The sequence below is a fragment of the Cyprinus carpio genome, chromosome A5, assembly GCF_018340385.1.
Source record: "Cyprinus carpio isolate SPL01 chromosome A5, ASM1834038v1, whole genome shotgun sequence".
Taxonomy (NCBI): Eukaryota; Metazoa; Chordata; class Actinopteri; order Cypriniformes; family Cyprinidae; genus Cyprinus; species Cyprinus carpio.
The window spans coordinates 13,515,086-13,537,825 of NC_056576.1; the positions used below are offsets into that span (position 1 = coordinate 13,515,086).

Consider the following 22,740-nt stretch of genomic DNA (forward strand, 5'->3'; position numbering starts at 1 on the left):
TTATTGCTAAGTCTTATTATTTTTATTTTATTTTTATTTAATTTTTTATTTTAATTTTTTTCTGTTCTCATGTCAGATGTGTATGTATGCATATGTGTGTGTATGTATGTACCAGGAGCACCTTAAAAACACACACACAACAAATTCCTTGTGTGTTTGCGCACACCTGGCGAATAAAGCTAATTCTGATTCTGAAATAGATTTTTTTATGGCCTAACAGATGAACAATGTTCTGGCAAGATGTAATTACTGTTACCACAGTGCAAATGCTCCAGTTCTTTTCTCATTTGCAATTACATGAGTGTCCAATTATTGTAATGAACCTTTTAATACAATCATAGATTTTTGCAATGTTGTTAAGGACATTTTAGTGTTCATTAAACAGCAGCTACAGTTTCTGCATTTATCACCATAGTCAACGTGTAATTTAGTTATTCATACTAAATGATTAAGTAAATAATGCTTATCATTATTATGCTATATGTGTTCCTGTGGCTCAATGGTAGAGCATTGCGTTAGCATGGCAAAAGGTTGTGGGTTCAATTCCCAGGGAACAGCCAAAAAATAAAGTATAGTCTGAATGCACTGTAAGTTGCTTTGGATAAAAGTGTCTGCTAAATGCCTAAATGTACCTCTGATACTACCAATAAGCTATTTGGATTCCTCTCACATCTCATCATATTACACTTAATGGTACATAATATTGCCAGCAGGGGTCAGTTATTAATAATAGAGACCTTGCATTCAGAACTAGACAAAGAGCTTTAAGAGGACCATTCAGCATAATCACACAGGATTCTGCCTGTTCTGATATCTTCTATGCTTGAGAATGGCTCACTCATGTCCTCCTTATCCCTCTACACCATTACACTACAGGGAAATTGAGGACATCAAAGCATGTGATCAGACTGAATAGATAAATCATGCGACACTTAGTGACACTAAAATGCTGAGAGGAAATCATCCAAATAATGAATTTGCCAAAGTGTGATTGGTCCATTGTGTTTCATTGACAGGTGCTTTGCTGAAACATAAAAGGAAAAGGTCTCTGATTGATTGGGCTCTGAGGAGGGGACACTTTAACCAATCCGATGGCCAGTCTGACCCACAAACTGCCTCTCACAAGCTATTCGGTCAGCCTCTTTCCTCCATTTGTCCTGATGGAAATCTGCCCAGGCCAGTAATGGTAAGATATCGATGGCTCTGGATCTTTTTGTTTCACTATATTTTGTTATGTTGTGTTTTATTTTCCATGAGCACTCATCATTCAAGTACTGTAACCTCTGTCAAGCCAAAAATTTGCAAGCCTATATTTTGGCATGTCGAGTGTTCACTCTACACTGTGAGAATCACTATGGAAACCTTATAGGATAATGCCAGTTCAATAAACTGGCTGATTGTCGCTACTTATGCGGATTGCATGCAATTACTGACAAGCTCACGGGCAGTATAAATGTGGCGAGAGCCACAATTGCCTCAGAATCTTCTCCTTTATGCTGCCATCATCGAAGGTGTACCAGAAGATACTACAACTTCTTTTTTTTAATGATTTGTTTATTGAATTAAAAAAAAAAAACACAAGACAGACAGAAAGTAATAAAACAAACAAACATTAAAGGAAAAGGATAAAAAAACTAAATCAGCCAAAAAATTATCTAATAATAATAATAACAACAATAATAATAAATTGCTTAGTTACAAATGTGTGCCACTAACATGACAATACAAGTGCACAATTGGGATAAATGGAGTAATAATAATACAGTGTAGATGGATAATTAATCAAGAGAGACTACATCCAGCTGCAGAATTTTAACATGCTCAAGGAAGGGAAACCAAATTTTTGAGAATTTGACCATGGAGCCACGAAGCCTGTTTAATTTTTCTAATTAAATAAAAAATAAAGGATCTTTTATCCACCGAGTGTGAGAGGGGACATGAGGACCTTTCCAATGCATCAGAATACAATGTCTTGCTAGTAAAGTGAGAAAAGCCACCACCTCACTGAAATGGGGTGGCAATGAGCAGAGGTGGACAGTAGTGAAGTATTTTTACTTTACTCAAGTAAATTTAATTTAAGTGTTTTTCTTATTATAAATTTAAGTGTTTACTTCACTACATTCCAAAGAATAATGTCATAGTTTTTACTGCATTATACATTTCATAAATAAAAGTTGTTGTTTGTTTTACCTTTAATACTTAAGAACATTAAAAATGTAGTACTTTCTTGTACTTAAGTAAATATTTGAATTACTATTACTTAAGTAAAAGTAAGAAAGTAATAGATTTCTAATGTAATTAAGTATTAAATTATATTTAATATGAAACTTAGTGCAGTAAAAAGTAAAGTTTTCTAAAGAAAAACACTCTGGTAAAGTACAGACACTTGAAAAGTACTTTTAAAGCAGAGTAAAAATACTTCACTAATGTCTGCCTCTGGCAATAAGTAATACGAAGGCAAGACTCCAAACAACACAATTAGTGGAGAGGGAGAAAGTTTAACAGATATGGTAGCTAAAAGTGAGTAAAAAACAGACTCCTAAAAAAGAGACAGAGCAGGACAAGTCCAGAACATGTGGTTCTAGATGACACTTGTCACAACATGGATAAATATTTGGTAACATACGGGCTATTTTACTTTTGGACAAGTGTACTCCGTAGAAAACTTTACACTGTAAAACCCCATGGTGAGTGCAAACAGATGAATTATGAACATGTTTTAAAACCAACTGCCATGTCTCTGCATCTATCTCAATGTTAAGATCCCTAGCCCAAGTAATCTGAAGACAACCAGAAGCCAGGGGTGACATGCAAATAAAGTATTGAATATTGTAGAGATAGGTCCTCTTTGATAAGGGTTAGTATTGAAAATACTATCAACAAGGGTGGAGGGTGGGCTCATGGGCAACCTGGGAAAATGCTTACGGACAAAGTCCCGGATTTGCAAATATCTGAAAAAATGGGACCTTGGCAAGTTAAAAACTTGAGTCAAATGTTCAAATGAAGCGAACGTTCCGTCAAAGTAAAGATGCTTAATAGAAATTATCCTATGGTTCACCCAAGCTGCAAAAGCCTTATCAGTGAGAGAGGGAGGAAAGAGAAGGTTAAGGTGCATTGGGCATAAAACAGGTTGTTGACTGTAAGTTAAAATGACGCCTAAATTGACACCAGATCTTCAGACAGCATCTGATGGCACCTTCTATTGAATTTGTGTGGGCCCCATTGACTATGAGACTATGTTATCTGAGTCTGACTGCGTGCTCTGTACTAACTTGCCAGGATGTGTTTGAGGACTCGAAGGAGCAATGCTCGTGCCCTTATGGGGATGGGGCCGACTGCTGCCAGCAAGCCACTGGTGGGCCCTCCTCTCCCCCAATCCTTTTCGCTGACAGCCTTCACCCTGGGCAACCTCAACTGGGCAGAGGAAACTGCCAAGAGTTGGCTTGACTCCTGGTACTTCCAGTCGAGTCGGCGCTGGGCTGCTTCGAGAAGGAAGGTTCCGTTCTTCTAATGTCCAAAATTCAGGCCATGTTTTCACATGTGGATGGGGCAGAAGCCCACGTTTATATGCGTATGCCCCCTGTTGTTGAGACCATCTACACATCTGTGCCCATCCTCGGTCATGCTTGGTGCGGACCTCAGCCTGGCTTCTAAGCCTTGTAGACTTACAGTAAGGCACTCCTTAATGCGCTGATCACTCCCTCTGGCCTCTTTGGTGATACCATGTAGTCTGTTATCGGCTAGGTGCCAGTATATGAACATCGTTGCCAGCGATAGTGACCGGAGAGATGCAGCCATTATGTCAGTTCCTAGATGCGTGGAGAGCTATTCCAGGTGTTTCACGTTGGCTGCTGGGCATAATAGGACATGGGTATTCTCTCCAGTTCAGATGCAGAACACCCTGTTTCAATGGCATGACCCTGTCACCTACATTCTTTGTGGTGCCAAGAGAGATTGGGGACTGTGTCGTGTGTTCAAGGGCACAGCGTACCAGTATTAAGTTTTCCCATTTGGGCTGGCTTTAGCCCCATGAACGTTCTCAAAGCAGTATGCACATTCTAAAGATATTTTCTGTGAATTTTTGATATTATAGGCTGACTTGAGGTGAACATGCTCTTTTAGCCCATTGAAGAGATGGGCTTATCAATCATGCAAACACGCTGCTTCATTATCTACAGTCCCTACAGTTGCGTGTGAATAAGCAAAAGAGCATGTTCACCTCAAGTCAGCCTATAATATCAAAAATTCACCAAAAATACACAAAATCATGTTTCCAAAATCAAAGTCGTGAATGATGTGTGTCAGGATTGTTTGAAGATATTACAACTGGTGTTACAAGTTATATAGATTTGTATATTTAAAAAAAAATCATAAAAAATTCACAAAATCATATTTCCAAAAACAAAGTCATGAATGACGTGTAGCAGGTGTGTGTGAAGATGTCATAAAAATGTTGGAGTACAATGTAATAACAATGCAACAATTCATAGTGAATATCTCATTCACAGCTTAAAATGATGCACACGTGATGTAGGGCGGACATTCCGACCCAGTGTTTACAAAGCGAACGTGCAAAGAAATCAAACGCCCTTTACAAAAAAAGTAAAACTGATGTCAGATGATTTTGAAGTTGGAGAAGAAAATTTGATTTTTTTTAAATAAAGCTTTGAAGTCAGATTATTTTGAAGTTGGTGAAGAAATTTAGATTTTTTAAAATGAGGTATTGTCTATTTTCATAGATTTTTTTAAATATATATACAGATCTATATAACACCATGTAAATATTTTAGGTGGAAGGGGTTTGGCTGACTAAAAAGTCTTGGAATCCCTGGCTTTGATAACTATTGTATGTATCTCTGTGTGTGTGTGTGTGTATGTGTGTGTGTGTGTGTGTGTGTGTGTGTGTGTGTGTGTGTGTGTGTGTGTGTGTGTGTGTGTGTGTGTGTGTGTGTGTGCACGCATGCACAGGACCTGCTGTATCTTCTGTTCTGTGAGGGTCCAGAGACCCGTGGAATCTTCCGACGTTCAGCAAATGCCAAAAACTGTAGGATCCTGAAGGAGCGAATGAATTCTGGGCAAAGTATTTCACTACATGAACAATCAGTGTTTGTCTCCGCATCTCTAATTACAGTGAGAACACAGTCATTTTGATTCAACAGTGATATGCTCTGAATAAAATGCACACAAATCATTCATCATCTACACTCACACTACATTCTCAATCTTAATTCTCATAATCAATTAAGCATTTCCTTTGTGCCCTATATATATGAAAATGTATGGCCTTTTTGTTCTCTATTAAATTGTGTGTGTGTGTGTGTGTGTGTGTGTGTGTGTGTGTGTGTGTGTGTGTGTGTGTGTGTGTTTGTGTAGGAGTTTTTACGCAAACTGCCTGGTGGTGTTTTGTGCTGTGAATTATATGAGGACTGGATTGAAGTGCTACAGACTGAGGATCAACAAGACAGACTTAACAGAGTCAGAAGGTGAGAACACCATACAAACATACTTATGTACTGTACATATGCTCACATATACACACACTCAGTGTATAAAGTGTACAGACTAAGACCACATTTCCACTTGGATGATTTTTGGTTTATCTATATCTAAAACAATGGTTTTAAATATTACTCATATGTTCTATATCCAATAATCAAAATAAAAATCAAAGCTAAAATTTTTGAGGATTTTTATTGCTTGACAAATTGAGTGTGTGTGACATGCGTTTGTGTCTGTGGAACCAGTAGTTTGTTTAGGCACCACACTAACCACGCAATTGCGTGGGGCCCCGTGGTCTGGAGAGGCCACTGCAGAACGCAATTGTACAGAGGGTGGTTCGCTAACCAACCACAAACATGCTTTGAACTGATGAAGAACCCAAACCCAACAACCCCCCGCACTTCCCCCATAAATGTTGAATTTTTCAAGCAGTCCTAAAGAGGTTGTAGATGATTGAAAACAATCTCATTGTTCATATATACAGTAGAATCAACTGATCTGTAAAGCTGTCCATATTTTACACGTGTAAACCTAATTTTACATGAAAGACTCACAAGATCACTTTGACATACCAGGTGAAGAAATATAGTACACACAAAACCATAATTCTGAAAGGAGATTTTATGAAGAGCTCATGGAACGGAGACTAGAAAATACACAGAAAAGAAGCTTTTAGACAAAGGTTTTCTACTGAAAGTAAGAAAAAAGAGGTGTCACAAAGATTCTGAAATACTTCCAGAGTCTATGGGCAATAACTCTAAAGGACTAAGCGGAGCAGACTAAATCAGCCATTTAGGTATTCATACAAACAATTAATAGCAAAAACATACTTTTATGTACATTTGTATAGATGCTGAAATATGCCGTATGGAGGCAGCATCTAAAACATAAGCAGTATTACATATTTACAACTATAGAAACAAAATATTTGTGAATGCTTTATATCATAAATCAATTTATATAGTTATATTTGCCATTTTATAGATATATTTTAAATCCCTTAACCCTATCCTCAAACCTAAACATAATTACTTTTCAACAATATAAAAAAGAAGCAGACAAGAATATGTACAGGGACAATCATTTTAGTTACAAGATACAATTATATAGATAATCCGTCTCCTATCTCTAAACCTAATCCCATGTGTGTGTGTGTGTGTGTTGAATATATGTTTTATGAGGACACTTCCTGTGTCCTTGTAAAAACCAAATGGCTTAAAAAAACATACCAAACATTTTTTTTTTGTTGTTGTTGTTGTTGTTGTTGAAATTCAAAAAATGCCAGGGTTAGGGTAAGGGGATATAAAGGAGAGTTCACTGTACAGTATAAAAAAAATACATCTATGGAGAGTCCAACTGATGACCCTCAATTTATCTTTAAATATAAAATAAATACCTATCATTTGAACTAATAAGAAAAAGAATCAAATTAGTGTGACCCCGCTGTTGTAAGGAAAGAGCAGCAAAGTGTTATTAAATGTATTTTGGGAGCACAGCAGCATGAATGCTCAGCTGCGAGATTTTAATTGATATGATATTTCACAGAAACATCTGAATCCTGACTGAATCCTGTTGATGTGAGAAATTTTTTTGTGCTTTCACAGTTTCTCATTTTCCTCCGTGTTCTCACCCTGAAGTCTGCAACTCTGCTCCTGGAGACCCACTGTTCTGCAGTTTATTTCTAACCTCCTTCAAAACACCTGTGATTTTTCAGGTAGTCCTAAGAGCTTGTTTAGCTGGTCCAGGTTTGAGTTAAACTATGCAGAACAGCTGATCTCCAGGAGCAGGGTTGAAAACCTCCATTCTTGCCTGAACATTCTTCTAGACAACGTTTGGAACTGTATTTGTTTTGGGGTTTTTTAGCACTACAAAATAACGGAATACAGAATGGACTACTCTTATCGAAGTTTGCATGAATTATTTCATAAAAATTTAGATAACATTGTAAAGCTGTACATGGTGACATTAGCGTGAATTAATGGGAACATTAAAACATTTTTTTTCATTATTAAATTTCCAAAATGACAGTTGTAATAAGTAGACAAATCTAAGAATTCAAATTGATTAAAAAAATCATTCAATATTCAGATTCCTTTGGTTTGCTGGTGGTAAAATTGTTTATAAAATGACCTTGATCTCTAGGTAGTTTGCATCTACTGTAACTTGCCTCAGGTTACTGAAGAAACATATCCTTTTAACTAGTTTGTACAAACAATATACTTCAGAATATCTGAATAGATATTCATCTGAATAGATATTAATACATTCCTGTCTTTGGTCTGAGTTATTAAAGTGCCACTCAAGCATTTTGCAGCAGGCAAACTGTGATACTATTTCCTTCTGCTGTTCTGAGTTTTACATTTTGATTTACCTTTTGAAAAATTAAAATTCCAAGCCAACTGCTTATTGCTTGGAGAGTGATATTAATATGCACTTGTTTATGCACACTTGTTGTTTTATCTTTGTGTGTGTGTATGTGTGCATATTTGTGCTGAAATGAATTTTCATATGTATGAGAGGGCAGATGAACTTCTGCACTTAATCATTTGTTGGCAAGATTATTTAAGGATGTGCTTTATGTTTCTGTTTGTCTGGTTGCATTTGCCTGTCATTGTTCAAGCCTTATTGTCTTTTTGTCTAGATTGCTTGCACAGTTGCCAGAGGAGAATGTCACCTTGCTGTGTCTCTTATTTGGAGTGCTACACAAGATACACACTCACTCGGAGGTGAATCAGATGACAGCAACAAACCTGGCCCTTTGCATTGCACCCAACATGCTCTGGAGGTCTTCCCAAATCAGCCCTGACAAAGAGGGACAGAGTGTGTTGCGGGTAAATCAGCATACCATACCATACCATTTCTTTAATCGCATACCATATAGCATGTCCAAACAACAGTTTCAATATTCAATTTCAGTGTTCATTTTTAGGTTAAAATCAGCATATACAAAGGGGATCAAAAGTCTAAGACCTCTAGTGAGAACTATTTGTCATTACAAATTATGTTATTAGCACAATTTCAGTGAAAAATTATTTTCAGAATTTTTAATGGACATGTTCTTTGTATTATTTGAGAATTATCCAAAGAGTATATTATGCTTAAAATACTTACTTGATTAGTGATCTAGAAATTTGAAGTATTTATTTTATTTTACATTAAAACTTTTTCATTTTGTTTTGCTTTTAATCATATTTTTCATGCTTTAAAATGTTCAAAATCCTACTTTATTTACTTTCTAGTTTAAATGACATTTCAAATACCTGATTTTCAGTGAGCTTTCAGACTTTGGAACCCCATGGTTTATGTAAGGGAAATTGTACTTGGATTCTTATCATGACTCATGACAAGAATTGGACACAAGAACTAAATAGCTAGTGGTAGTACAGAAAACCTGAAATAAGACTTACATCACTGTGACAATTTACGGGTAATGAACATATAAGACTTTAAAAGTATTCTTTATATACCTAGTTGCCACTTGGCTAATTAAATCATAAATAGTTAACTGTTTTTTGAAACAGCTACACGTTTTCATTCATTAAGCTCACCTACACACATTTGTAAATCACACAGAACTGCTTTGTCCATAGCTTATTATTCAAGAGAAACCTTGATGATGTGACTTATCCGGTATTTTTAGCCTAAAGCCCCAAATGATTCTCTCCACCCTTCAGATAATGAATTGTAATGCATCTGCTTATTAACTTTAGCAGTTTACAGAAGCAAAATCAAATTTCCTGATGTCACCAAAGGGATCTGTCTTATCAACAGGATGTTGACACAAACGTAAGCAGGGAAATCATTAAGAGTTTGAATCTCCAACACACCAAGAGATTTATAAATCTTATGTTTGTTTACAGTACTATGCAAAGGAAAAGATATACTTGCCATTACTTGGAAAAAAATGTAGATTTCATATTAAAGGTGCCATAGAATGCATTGATACTGCCATTACTTGGAAAAAAATGTAGATTTATCTTATACAATATTTTAAATTGTTTTATTGCCCCTTTTAGGATATGAGCCAAAACGCACTGTTTTTGTGTTTGTCCCCTTTAAATGAAAATGAGCTGGTGCTCTGCCTCCCTTTTCAGAAGAGTGCAGAAGTTCAAGAGCTCATGCTCATGGGCAGACTGGTTTTACGGTTTAACTGGTGGTGACCGTTACTGACCTCTGTGTCTCTCCATATCACCCTGCTGTGTATGGTCTTCTGTGTCATCTGCGCCACAAGGCATACACAGCATACGGTGATAATGAGAGACACCGAGGAGACCGCTGATAAAGGAATTATTGAATAAAGTCATTATTTTTGTTTTCTTCGCTTACAAAAAGTGTTCCCGTCGCTTCATATAACCCAGATGGCACGTCTGATGGCTGATGGAGTATTCTGACGACGACTTTAAATCAATAAATGATAAATAAAGTTGGCTATTGGGAATTCCTTGTTCTAAAATACATTTTCAAAATGGTATTACATGTGTTATGTGTTTATTTGTAAGTACCATTACATTTGGGTCATTTGAATTTATACATACAAAATTTAACTTAAATTATCGTTTTATGTTATGTTAATATCAAAATGTATGAGTTGGGTTACTCAGAACTTCACGTTGTGTTTTATGTTATGTTAATATCAAAATGTATGAGTTGGGTTACTCAGAACTTCACGTTGTGTAATTTAATTGCATACACGAGTACATGCGCGATTGTATGAATTTTTAATCACTACTTTAATATGCCTTTTTCAGAAGCTATACATTTGTTTTGATTAATTAAAAGAGTGCATACACGAGTGTATCGCGATTTGTTGGAATCTTAATCGATTTGAATAATCACTTAAAAAAGCTCGCGGGTAATCGTTACATCCCTAATTAAATAATAGTTCTATTTGCCTAAAATTTGCTAACAAACAAAGAAACAAACAAAATATTTAGCTGACATTATAATTTTTAAAACATAAAAAAATTTTTTGTGTTTAGTGGAACTTTAGAAATTTGATCATAATTTGAACAATTGTGGTGGGTGACAGGGATGGAGAAGTTTCTTGATCTAGATATAAAAGCTTTTCATTTAGAGAGAGGATAAACATTTCAACCATGCACAGCTGGCGGCAGCTGCTGGCAGTGTTTGATCATGACTTGTAGGACGCTGGTAACACAGCAGTCTGCAATCAGAGTCTAACGTATAGGAAGCCAATGAAAAGACCTGAGGTGGTGATCTCTGTGTGATTTTGTGAGATTGAAAATAAGATTGGGAGAAATTGGGAGGAAGCAGAGCTCAGCTTTGTCACAGCTGAGCCTGAGATGATTGACATCAGAGTTGTGTAAATGGAGAGGAATTTCGATAATTTAAGGGCCATGGGGGGCATGTGAATGAAATTCCTCCTTGTGTATAAAAGCATAGCACAGTGTGTTGCCTCGTTATCTAAAGATTACAGTTATTAGACATTGGTCTCCATAGCAACTTATTTACTGGAATATGAAAACTGATACGAGTCCAGTACTCTGACTGATACTATTTGTGCAATTTAATTAACATTATTCATTAGATCTCAAACCTGTCTGAGAAGTAGCATCTGTCATCAAATCTCTGTGTTTCACTCTGAGAAGTACTGTTGTAAAGTGCATCTGTAAATATTATAACCTCCATTGGTATTAGAGCGAAGTTGTGGTAGTTTATGGATTAGAACTGACACAAGAAAGAAACATGAGATGAATTTCCATACTTCCACAAGATGTAATGAAATTGATGAAGAACTGACTTCTTGATTTCTGGTGAAGTGCAATCTTTAGGTCGAGGTTTTCAGGTGTGTAGTGTAATATATTCCCACACTTACTTAACCCTTTGTGTTGTTTGGCAAATAACATACCACATTATCACCATGAAAGTGTAAGAGCTATAGGTGGAAACTTTCTTCAAGAAACTTTGTTCTTTGAACCATTAACTTTTACAATTAAAGGAATAGTTCACACAAAAATACAAATTTACCTGAAAATAGACTTGCCCTCAGGCCAACCAAGATGCAGATGAGTTTGTTTCTTTATTGGAACAGACTTGGAGAAATCATATCACTTGCTCACCAATATATCCTGAAGTGAATGGGTGCCATAAGAATGAGAATCCAAACAGCTGATTGTTGTTAAACATTATTATTAAGAAAATCCATCAAGGTGACTTTAACCCTTCAAAATACAAGCCCGTAATCCATAGTACCTAGTACATAGTACCACTTCCTCCAGTGAAAAAGTTAATCCTTTGTTGTCCTTTCACATCAAAATTCACTGATCTATTTGCTTAAAACTGTTTTGAACTTTTTTTTTTAAACGGTCCTTGATCTGTGAATATTTTTCAGACTAGTTGACTGTTTGGTGAAAGCAAAATTATGGATAGAGGAACCCAGAAGCAACGGTTTGAAAATAAAAATATCTAAATGATGGATTTGTTTATTACAAACATGCAGGTTTCACTTCATAAGACATTAATGGATGGACTGGAGTTGTGTGGATTACTTGTGGGTTATTGTGATGTTTTTGTTAGCTATTTGAACTCTTAGTGTATCTACTATTTGACAAGAGTTTTATATGCTTGGTCACAGAGATTAATTGCTATGTAAGGTCAAGTTATGTAAGCTTTTATGCACAAAATTATCTCAGCTAATAGTCTGGAAGCTTAACAACTACATACAGATTTCAGTGAGGGCTTGAGTAGTAAAATATAGAAAATTTACATTAAATAATTAAAGTAAGCATGAAAAAGAAATTGTGATCACTTGTGAAATGGAAAGAATGTGGGATGGGACTTGATTTTGTTCATTGGGAATCGATTGGATTGTTGGGTCATTGCCATTGCCGTGCTGCGATCTCATGTGATTGACTGAAGGGATGGATTATTGTCCTGCTTTTGTACTGATGTACACATGATGTTGTTGTGAAGTGGGATGGGAAGGTAATGTTTTAAATTTAGGATTAAAGGGCACATTCATTTTGAGAAAATAATGATGTGCACAGATAAATCATTTGGAATAAACACTGCAGTATTTCATATAGAAGTAAGAATTGTCGATATTGATTTCCTGGGGACTTTAAAAAAACATGAAGCGAGAGATGAGTCATGGATGGATCTATAATTAGCTATAATTGGATGTGTGTGACTGTGCAGATGCTTTTGTTTCTCAACATCCAAAGATGGCAGTTAATTTATGAAGCGCATTCCCACACTGTGTCTGAACCTAATTAATCCAACCAATTAGTGGACAGACAAATGTGTGGTGAATGAGAGCAGGCAATTTGAGTGAACACCTAATTGTTAATCGTAGAATAGTTCACCATGTCCAGGACTATGTGCGATGATGCATTTTGCTTTTGCTTTCTGAAAAAAAAAACAGCATGAGTCAAGCTGTGCATAGTTACTCATCTGCTGCCAGCCTCAAAATCCTATGGTGTCTTCAAAATGCTGTTTTTCCATTGGAAATGCTAGAGAGCATTCCATTCCCTCTGTATGCTTTTTAATTTTCCATTCCTTTGGGTTGTTTATATCTGAAATGTTCAAGGAGTAAAAGATTCATTGGATTTTTTTCATTGAAAGAAGTGAGGATCTCTATGCACATGCCAGACACGCACACACTATGGAGTCACATACAGCTATGCTTTAAAAACTCTAAACTAATGTCTAAACACTCTAGAACTTGGACAGAAACAAGGTGGCAGTCATCTAGCATACACAATGTGTCCACCTCATACACACTGACATGCTTCGACACATGAATCTTTTCAAAATATTTAACAAGTCGTAAACTTCATGAGCTGGTTTGTACAGTGCTTCAGTCTCTGATATATGTGCTGCTACAGTCAGTGTTTACGTTTGTGGGCCAGCGGTGTCTGTTTTCCATATTGATGATGTTTCATGTTTTTCATTTGTCATTCAGGTCGCCGCGCTCATCCAGTACCTGATTGAAAACACGCCTGCCATATTTGGAGATGATCTGGAGAGTCTGTTCACCAGGCAGATGAATTCAGGGCAGGAAACAAGTGACTACGCAGGTAATTGTAAAGTTTTGCACTTTGGACCTCATTTCACTGAGATGTAGATGCCTATTGAGATACTTTACAGAAAACAATTAGCCTTTTTGACAGTGCAGTTTGACAGTACTCCCACATACACTTAAGCTGCTGGTGTATGTGGGTGTTTTAAAATTTGAGTTAACGGTAAATTAATTGAAAGTAATACATTTCAGATGCTCTTAAGACTCTTTTGTAGAACTGCCTTTGCAGTTATTACAGTTTTGAGTATTCTTATAGAGCAGGGGTCTCCAAACTTGATCCTGGAGGGCCAGTGTCCAGCAGAGTTTAGCTCCAAAAGCTTAAAGACACCGGAACCAGCTAATTATGGTCTAACTAGGCATACTAGAAACTTCCAGGCATATGTGTTGAGGCAAGTTGGAGCTAAACTCTGCAGGACACCAGCCCTCCAGGTCCAAGTTTGGAAACCCCTGTTATAGAGTTTTAGTATGCCAGCTTTGCTCCTGTAAATTTCAGACCTTACTCTCTTAAGATCCTCTTAAAGATTAGCCCATAAATTACTCACCCTCAAGTCATCCTAGGTGTATATGACTTTCTTCTTTCAGACAAATCCAGTCAGAGTTATATTAAAAACTGTCTTTGATCTTTCAAGCTGTTTAATGGCACTCAGCAGTAGGCTTGGCTTCATCAGCAAGCCGAAACATCTGTTATTACCTGTTTAAATAAAGAGAATTGCAGAACTTGAGTAACGTTTAATAGAAGAAATAGGTCTTTGCACCTACAAAAGCTGGGAGAGCGCGGTGAGTGTTTTGACCTGTTGACATTTGCCGTTTATTTAAGGTGATTTTGTTGGTTTCTTATTTAATTGGTTCCACAGTGTTTGTTGATTTTACTTTATTTTATTTAAACTTTGTGTAATTTATTTATTTCATTTGACATCAAGGTGTATGCAGTGTCTCCAAGCTTTCTTATTCTTTTTGCTAATAAACATTCTACGTTTCTTATTTATTTGGTTATATATTATACATGTTTCCTTATTTCCAGTTTTGTATACCTATTTAATCTTTATGTAAATTATTTGTTATTTTATATAAGGCATAGCCTGCCCTATACCATGGTGTATTTTTATTCGTTTTGTTAATAGAAGTTCTATGTTTTATATATAGGCCAAAATGAGTTTGATGTTGTATTTTATTTTGTGTATACATTGTTTCTTTTAATCATGGCAACATTAATTTATCAAATTTTGATCAAATGACAGGGAAGTGCATTATTACCAGGCATTTATTCAGATGTGTAGTGTAGTTGAGCATACTTTTGGCATTTTCAAGTGACTAGTTCACCAAAAATAGTCAAATGCTTTCATTATTTACTCACCCTTGTGTGGTTCCAAACATTTGAAGAAGCTACTGTGAAGGCCTGTTTATGGCCACACAATAAAAATCAAAGGGGTCGAAAACTACCTTTGATGCCACTGAGTTTCATTTGTTTGGACAAATTAAAAAAATGAAAATAGTAATTATCTCTAAATATCTTCTTTTGTGTTGAGTGAACTCTTCCCATAGGTCTGAGAGTGAGATAAGATTGCTTCTTGTTCATTTTTAATTAAATAGAAGGGTCAAGAATCTTTGCATTATGGGATTGCATAGCCCTGCAGTGAGCTCTGTTGTATACCACAAATATGCACATTCAACTAATGTAGTGGATCATCAGGGTATGCATACAGAAAATATGCATGATTTTCACTGTATAACATGCAACATACCCAGTGGTTTTCTGATCAAATCAGAGATTTTCACTCAATTTCATGTCTGTGCTGTGGGACACTCATGAATTTAATCATTTCTTTCAGAGCCATTCTAGTATGGTTTTGGCATTTTTATCACGTTTAGGATGAAAGCTAAACGTTTGGCCTGAGGAATCTGTATTCTTCTAGGATTTTCTCTTTTCTTCAATTCAGACCTACTCCCCAATCACTGATGCTGAAAGTAATCCCCAGAGTATCGCGCGCTGTATATGAGAAATGGAGCGCGAGAGAGAACACTTCTATCAGCAAGATTCCACCTATCCCGCCTTCACTAACTTTAAGTTAATACAACGAACTGTGTCTCCCGGTAAAAAACTGGACGTTTGTTTGGTTTATTTATTCCTACCCCTTCGGGGGCTGAGGCCATTGTTTCAGATCGCTAGTTCACGGTTTATTAGCCTATCCATCTGTTGTTGCTGTTATGATTAGTTGTTATGAAGGCCCTTATCCGATTGCAGTCCAATGACAGGGACACACATTTTGAAGGACAATAGCCTATAGGATGCATTTTGAATGTCTGGTAGTCCTCAAATAACATTATAGTCCAGTCTCGTCTAGTTAACGAAGGCCCATACCATAACCCCACTGCCACCATGGGCCACTGAACCACAGCGTTTGACATCATCGTCAAACCGCTAACCCACACAACGCCATACATGCTGCAACATGCCATCTACCCTGTAGAGTGAAAACCGTGATTCATGCATTCAAAGAGAACACCTCATCAAAGTGCCAGACCAACCATCGAATGTGAGCTTTGCCCACTCAAGTCAGTTACGACGACGAACTGCAGTTAGTTTGAGACCACGGTGAGGGCGACGAGCATGCAGATGTGCTTCCCTAAGACGGTTTGTGACAGTTTGTGCAGAAATTCTTTGGTTATACAAACCGATTGTTGCAGCAGTTGTCCGGGTGGCTGGTCTCAGACGATCTTGGAGGTGAAGATGCTACATGTGGATGTCCTGGGCTGGTGTGGTTACACTTGGTCTGCGGTTGTGAGGCCGGTTGGATGTACTGCCAAATTCTCTGAAACGCCTTTGGAGACGGCTTATGGTAAAGAAATTTACATTCAATTCACGGCCAACAGCTCTGGTGGACATTCCTGCAGTCAGCATGCCAATTTCACGCTCCCTCAAAACTTGCAACATCTGTGTGATAAAACTGCACATTTTAGAGTGGCCTTTTATTGTGGCCAGCCTAAGGCACACCTGAGCAATAATCATGCTGTATAATCAGCATCTTGACATGCCACACCTGTGAGGTGGATGGATTATCTCGGCAAAGGAGAAGTGCTCACTAACACAGATTTAGACAGATTTGTGAATAATATTTGAGAGAAATAGGCTTTTTTTGTACATAGAAAAAGTCTTAGATCTTTGAGTTCGTTTTGTTAAATATCTCAAATCTCTTCTCTTTTCTAGATGGTTCGTATCTTCTTCAGCACTCCTCTTCGGAGGACACAGATCAAGACTTCACCGTTTCTTCCCAACTATTGCCTGAAGTTCATCCTCTTATCCTCCCTCTGGCTGCACTTTCTCTGAAAGAAAAGAGGAGACCCCAGCCCTTTCATATTGATATGTCATCGACAGAAGGCACCTACAGCTGTGGAACACTGGATTCCATTTCATCATGTTACAGTGCTTCTGTAAGCATGCTGGGGGTTGGGGAACTCAGCCAATCACGCGACCGTTGCCTCTCTGAGCCTTCCATGTATTTTTCCACACCTCAAACTCCGGCACCGGATCATAGCCCTGTTATTCGCCAATCCAGCTATGATGCAGCCGTAACAGTCAGTAGAAAAGAGCAGTCACACAGTTCCTTGGGGTTAAGGCCACAACAACAATCACACAATTCTGGAATGGGAACAAGACGACGCCGTTACACTTTCTGGAAGTCGCCGCAAATCCCCACCCGCTTTCGTCATCCTGCGCAGAGATTGGCCAGCATGTCAAGTCTGTCATCTACTACCACTTCTTCCCTCAGCTCACTGGATAGTACGTTGTCTCTCAGCTCTGCTGATCCAATCCCCAACCCTCAAGATACACAGTCCCGGCCTTTTCTGTTTGGAGCTACTGCGAGACTGCGGCCTCTCACACCTGAAATGTCCAGAAAGCAGGGTACAAGTACTTTCACTTACGAAGAGGAAGAGGATGTTAGGAGAGAAAGAGTTCAAGAGATGGAAGATGAGATAGAGAATGAATTTAAAGTATCTTTTCGTGACTGTGATGAAGAAAAAGCAGTAAAGGATGGAGAAAGAACCGAGAATGAGGATGCCATTAGCTGTGATATTAGCACCTTCAGTGATATTCATGAGGTTAAAGGTGCAACAAGACCATGTGTGTCAGAGTGTCTTGCTGAGACTGTGTGCAGCATGGAGTTTAGTGTGAATCCATTACATTCCTCCACCTCGTGTCAGATAGAGCCCAAATTTGACATGAATTCACAAGCAATCTCACTGAATCCATGCAGTATATGGACAGTCCCAAATGCGAATCCGATTGGCAGTGTGATACAGGAATCCCAGGTCACACAAATGCTCACAAACACACCCACAATGACACAAAAACAATCCAATAGCAAAGGAGAAAACTCTGTAAGTCAGCTGCAGCTGAAGCATTCAAATGCTCACTCAAACATTCATGCCTCGGGTGGGCAAAAAGTGAGCAGAATGAAAATCACAGTCTTTCCTTCTGCAGGAAGAGTGATGCTAAAACATTCAAAGGTCACGGATAAAACCCAAAACATCCTGGCGGAAACAGAGCAGAGAGTTGAGGGAAAAGTGCGAGAATCTGTTCAGGTACAAATCCCCCAGACACTGTTTTATGGTCATAATGTTCCGTTAGTATTACTTACTACACCTCCGCAGCAAACATCAGTCCAGGTGAGGACACATTGTACTTCTCCTAATGATGTGGATGTGACAGACGCAGGCTTGAGTGCTAAAGCTAATGTTGGCATTGTCGCAACTGATATTAGCAATGGCGTAACAACGGCACAGGAAAGTCTTACTGTTCAGAGCGTCAAATCTGTTAGTCATAGCATGAGCACTGTTGATGACCTGAACCATCCTGGCTGTACTACTGAAACTGCTAACCCTGCTGTTAGCATTAACAGTGGTTATAGTGTTAACCCAAGTATAAAGGTCTTTCATAGCAATGCTAATCAGAGCGTGGCCAATCCTAAACCTGCTAACAAATCCTCAGGAACTTTTCGCCACACAATCTGTATCAAGCTCCCTGGCAACAGAGGGACAGCACAGAACAAGCCATTACCATAACTAAATTTGGTGATGTAATACTACATGGTGGTGAGGTATATGCAACAAATGTAATTTCAATGCATTTTTTTTTTTTGTAAGAACAAGCTTGGGTATAGAGTCTGCAGTTTGTGTGCAGGAGAGCGGGGGCATGGTGTATTGGCAAGGCTTCTGCAGAGACACACACAGGAGGAAGTGATTCAGTTGTGTGAATGGAGAACACATATTGTTGGGTTTTAGTCTATGCTTGTAGCCTTTTAAAGAAGAAAAATTGAAGAAGAAAAATCTCTGTGCACAGAAAGTGTAAAATACAGTGTTGGTAGTAGGACAAGTTTTATTTATGAGTTTAAATAAACTATAAATACATTAACATTACAAAACTGAAACCAAAATAGACCAAAGCAAAAAATATTTTAACAATGTTGAGTCTAATGTTTTACACAAAATGATGGTGATATAAAAAAAATGTACTGCATAATAGGAATGATGTTTGAAAAAGATCAGTTGTTTTCAATCCTCCTCTAAAATATGCTTTGGGGAATGTTGCAGTCTAAAAAGAACTGGACTTTCAAAATGTGGACAAAATCAGCTGAGACATTTCTCAAAATATCTTCTTTTGGGTTCTTAGCTTACAGTATTTGGGAACAACATGATGCTGAGGAAATGATGACAGAATTTTGTGAATTATATATATTTAACAATAATTTTTATTTTATTTTTTTGTGTGTGCTCCAAATAGATAAAAAAAAATCAAATTAACTGAATTTTACTATTTAATTTTTCATTTTGCATTCTTAATTCTTGTCAGAAGTCATATTTGCAAAATTTGTATACACATTAACTTTGTTAGCCCTAAAATATACATTTTGTAAAATCTCTCAAATGTTCCATGGGTCCCTAGAACCCAGTTTGAAACCCCCTGATTTAGAGTACATGACAATAAAGCCAGTTTTTGAAAATATCAATAAAGTCAGTCATAAAAAATTCCTTAAAAAAAGACAATAAAAACATGCATGTGCTTCAGGCATAATTGGAATCTGATCAATCTGATGGTAATCACACTTTTGAGCTAGGTAAGATGTTATAAGTGCTTAAGTGGAAGAAGGTAAACAGCAGACGTTACAAAGGGTTGGCGTCACTATAGTAACATAGCATGTGGCAGGAGAAGGGACTTTTGTGAAGACTGCATGAAATGATATAAGGGACGTGGCGTGATCTGCATAAGATGCTGTGATAATACCATTAGAAGAACATTAAGAAGGAACAAGCGGGTGGGAGGTGTTTATAGAGATGAGTATGCATAGTGTAGATCCAGTGAATAACATTGGTGGATAACTGAATGATGTTTTGAATTATCATATGGTTCAGAGTAATGTTTGTTTATGTGTAGTTGTAATGTGCTTCTTCGAACAAGTGGTGGCAATGGTACTTGGATGCATTGATATATATATATATATATTAAGTGGAAAATTCTAGTTATGCAGTACCTTTTGAACTCTCTAATCTTTAAATGCAGTATGTGAGTACTTCATTTTGATACTTTCAACTTTCTTTTAAAAATATACAGATTTTTTTGTTTTTTGTTTTTAAACTGAATGGAATGTATTAATTTGGAACAACTGAACTATCACAAAATATCACAGAATCAAATCCATTTCTAATAATTATAATATCTGTGCTGAGTAAAAAAAACAACAACAATTAGCTGGAGGAAGAAATTACTAATATGCACAAGAAAATATGTTTTATACATTTTAATTTAAATGAAGAAAAAAAAATTTTCTTAATAAATTGCCAGCTTTTCATGCTAGAATATTTAAAGATAGCTTACACAAAAACGAAAAGTATGTGATTATTTACTCACCCTCTTCTAGTTCCAAATCCGTATGACTTACTTTCTTCTGAAAAATACAAAATAAGATATCTTGAAAAAAATGTTTCAGCCAATTTTTTTCTTCCCATATAATGAAAGTCATGGGGCCCAGTCTTGTTTTGTATCAGAATGGTCAATGAGCAAATCCAATTGATATTATTAATAAAAATATTATTATTTAAAATTATGTAAAAATATTTGTCCACCAATGAAGCATTTAATCTTAAATGTATACTGTGTCTGTTTTAGAATCTAGAATTCTCTTGACATTCTGTTCCATTATCACTTCAGGTGCATATTTCAAGTGAGGCTGCACTTCAGATACATTTTTTTTTTTTTTCTTTATTGTCAGGTAACACTTTGGTTCATAAAACAAACATAGCTCTCAGGTATGATATTCCTGGGCTTTATCCCTGTCTGTAAAAACTGATTGACAGTGATTTCTACACAAAAGCCTTATTGATACAAATGACCTTCAGCTTTTCATAATTTTCATAATGCAAGTAGATAAAACTGACCTTTAAATAGAGATTTTCATAATACATATAACTCCAACTGACTTTTACAAAGAATAGTAAATTCTAAATTTAACTTCCAAATTCTGACTTTTTTCCCCAAGTTGACATCTCACAATTGTTTTTTAATGAATAAAAAGTTAATAGGTAATTATGACTTTTTATCTCACAATTTTAAGTACCCGGGGAGCAGTTGGGGGTTCGGTGCCTTGCTCAAGGGCCTCACCTCAGTCTAATTATTGAGTCGGTATTGAAGGTGGAAGAGAGCGCTGGTCATTCACCCCCCCCACCTACAATCCCTGCCGGTACCGAGACTCGAACCTGCAACCTTTATATTATCTTATATATACTGGGTTACAAGTCTGATGCTTAGAGATTCAGACTTGTAACCCAATATATATATAAGATAATATATTTAAGATAAGATAGTATAATAAATAATATATTTAATATTTTGAAACATTTATTTTTATGTGTATGTTAATTATTTATTAAAAACAGAAAATGGCGCATGATGATGTCATATTGCTCATTAAGTTAAAGTCATTTCACATGACCAAAAACGCATGCTCTCCTGAGTAGGTACTTATTTTGAATAAGTAATTACTTTGTGGTGACTAAAAAAGTATGTTCAGTATCGTATGAATGTAATCCGGACATATTGCATTCACCATGGAAGAATGCAGATCTTCTGGCAATTGAGAGAGATAATCAAAAGAGCCACCAGCATTTGGCCACCATTTTCTTTTTGACCCACTCTCAGTCATGTGAATAATTTCTCTTGGTGTTTCTGATGAGCTCTAAATGTCCGCAGCTGTTTCACTCATCACACAACCTCACAATATTACACATTAAAGATGTTCTGTTGTTTACCTGTTAAAACAGTGTGCAGTCTGAGATGTGTGTGTATGAACACACGAGTATATATTTCAAAGTGCTGGTAATGAATCATTAGATGAGACAAATTATATAGCCATGAGCTCTTGAGCTCTTCTGACATTTAACACTGCTGCCAACTAATGCTCAGAAGCTGTCGGTTTAAGTTCTCATTATGTAGTTTACTCTTGATATTCCTAATCAGTCTATAGAAACCAAAGCAACAGAAAGCAGTGGGCAGTTGTAGAGGTAACAGCAAGTAAGAAGCAAATCGATCTGTGCACTTTCATTCATATAACAGAATTTATCTTTATACACAGGTTTATTTTCACCTAATTCAAGACTGTTGTGTGTTCTTTTATGGATGGTTCATGTTTCAAAACAGTTGTTTAATTAATTTTGATTTGTTTTGTAAATCTAAACACTTATCACAGAATGTATATTTAAGAACACAGTGTGTGCAATTGTTATTCGTTTATTGTAACTGCTTTCACAGGTGGGATGTATAGACAATATCTGCTTGATCAAACATGTAAAAGTGAATAAAAGCTAAAGATCTTTTAAGATTTTTAGAGATCTTTTTGTTGTTGTTGTTGTTGTTTAATAGAACATGTAAAACCAAAACCTGAAGTACAAAATGTGCCGGAGAATGTGAAGTGTTGTTTTTACAGATGTCGGTATAGAGACCAAGATTGCAGCATGTACTTGACATGTTAGGAAATCATTTACGTCAGTACATATGAAAGCCAGAGTAAATTGAGGTTCACTAAATCAATATCCTCAGGATTAATATGCTTAAAAGTTATTGACAATATCAACAACCATTTGATGCCTATTGCATTTCTTATTATCTCCAACAAAACACTTGAGTGTGATTAAATTTTGACTGCAGAAGT

At 36.7% G+C, this 22,740-nt stretch overlaps 1 protein-coding gene across 2 annotated transcripts in view; it reads left to right on the plus strand.

Annotated features, from left to right (window-relative positions):
• LOC109083638 (rho GTPase-activating protein 20-like) overlaps positions 1-22,420 on the plus strand; it is a 57,571-nt gene extending 35,151 nt beyond the window's left edge. For both annotated transcript variants that reach the window (XM_042753995.1, XM_042753996.1), the window contains exons 11-16: positions 1,017-1,186; positions 4,969-5,130; positions 5,374-5,483; positions 8,141-8,330; positions 13,424-13,538; positions 16,746-22,420. In XM_042753995.1, the coding sequence (XP_042609929.1) occupies positions 1,017-1,186; positions 4,969-5,130; positions 5,374-5,483; positions 8,141-8,330; positions 13,424-13,538; positions 16,746-18,601 (2,603 nt within the window). In that variant the 3' untranslated portion in view covers positions 18,602-22,420. The remainder of the gene's footprint in view (positions 1-1,016; positions 1,187-4,968; positions 5,131-5,373; positions 5,484-8,140; positions 8,331-13,423; positions 13,539-16,745) is intronic.
• Positions 22,421-22,740: the final 320 nt, after the last annotated feature.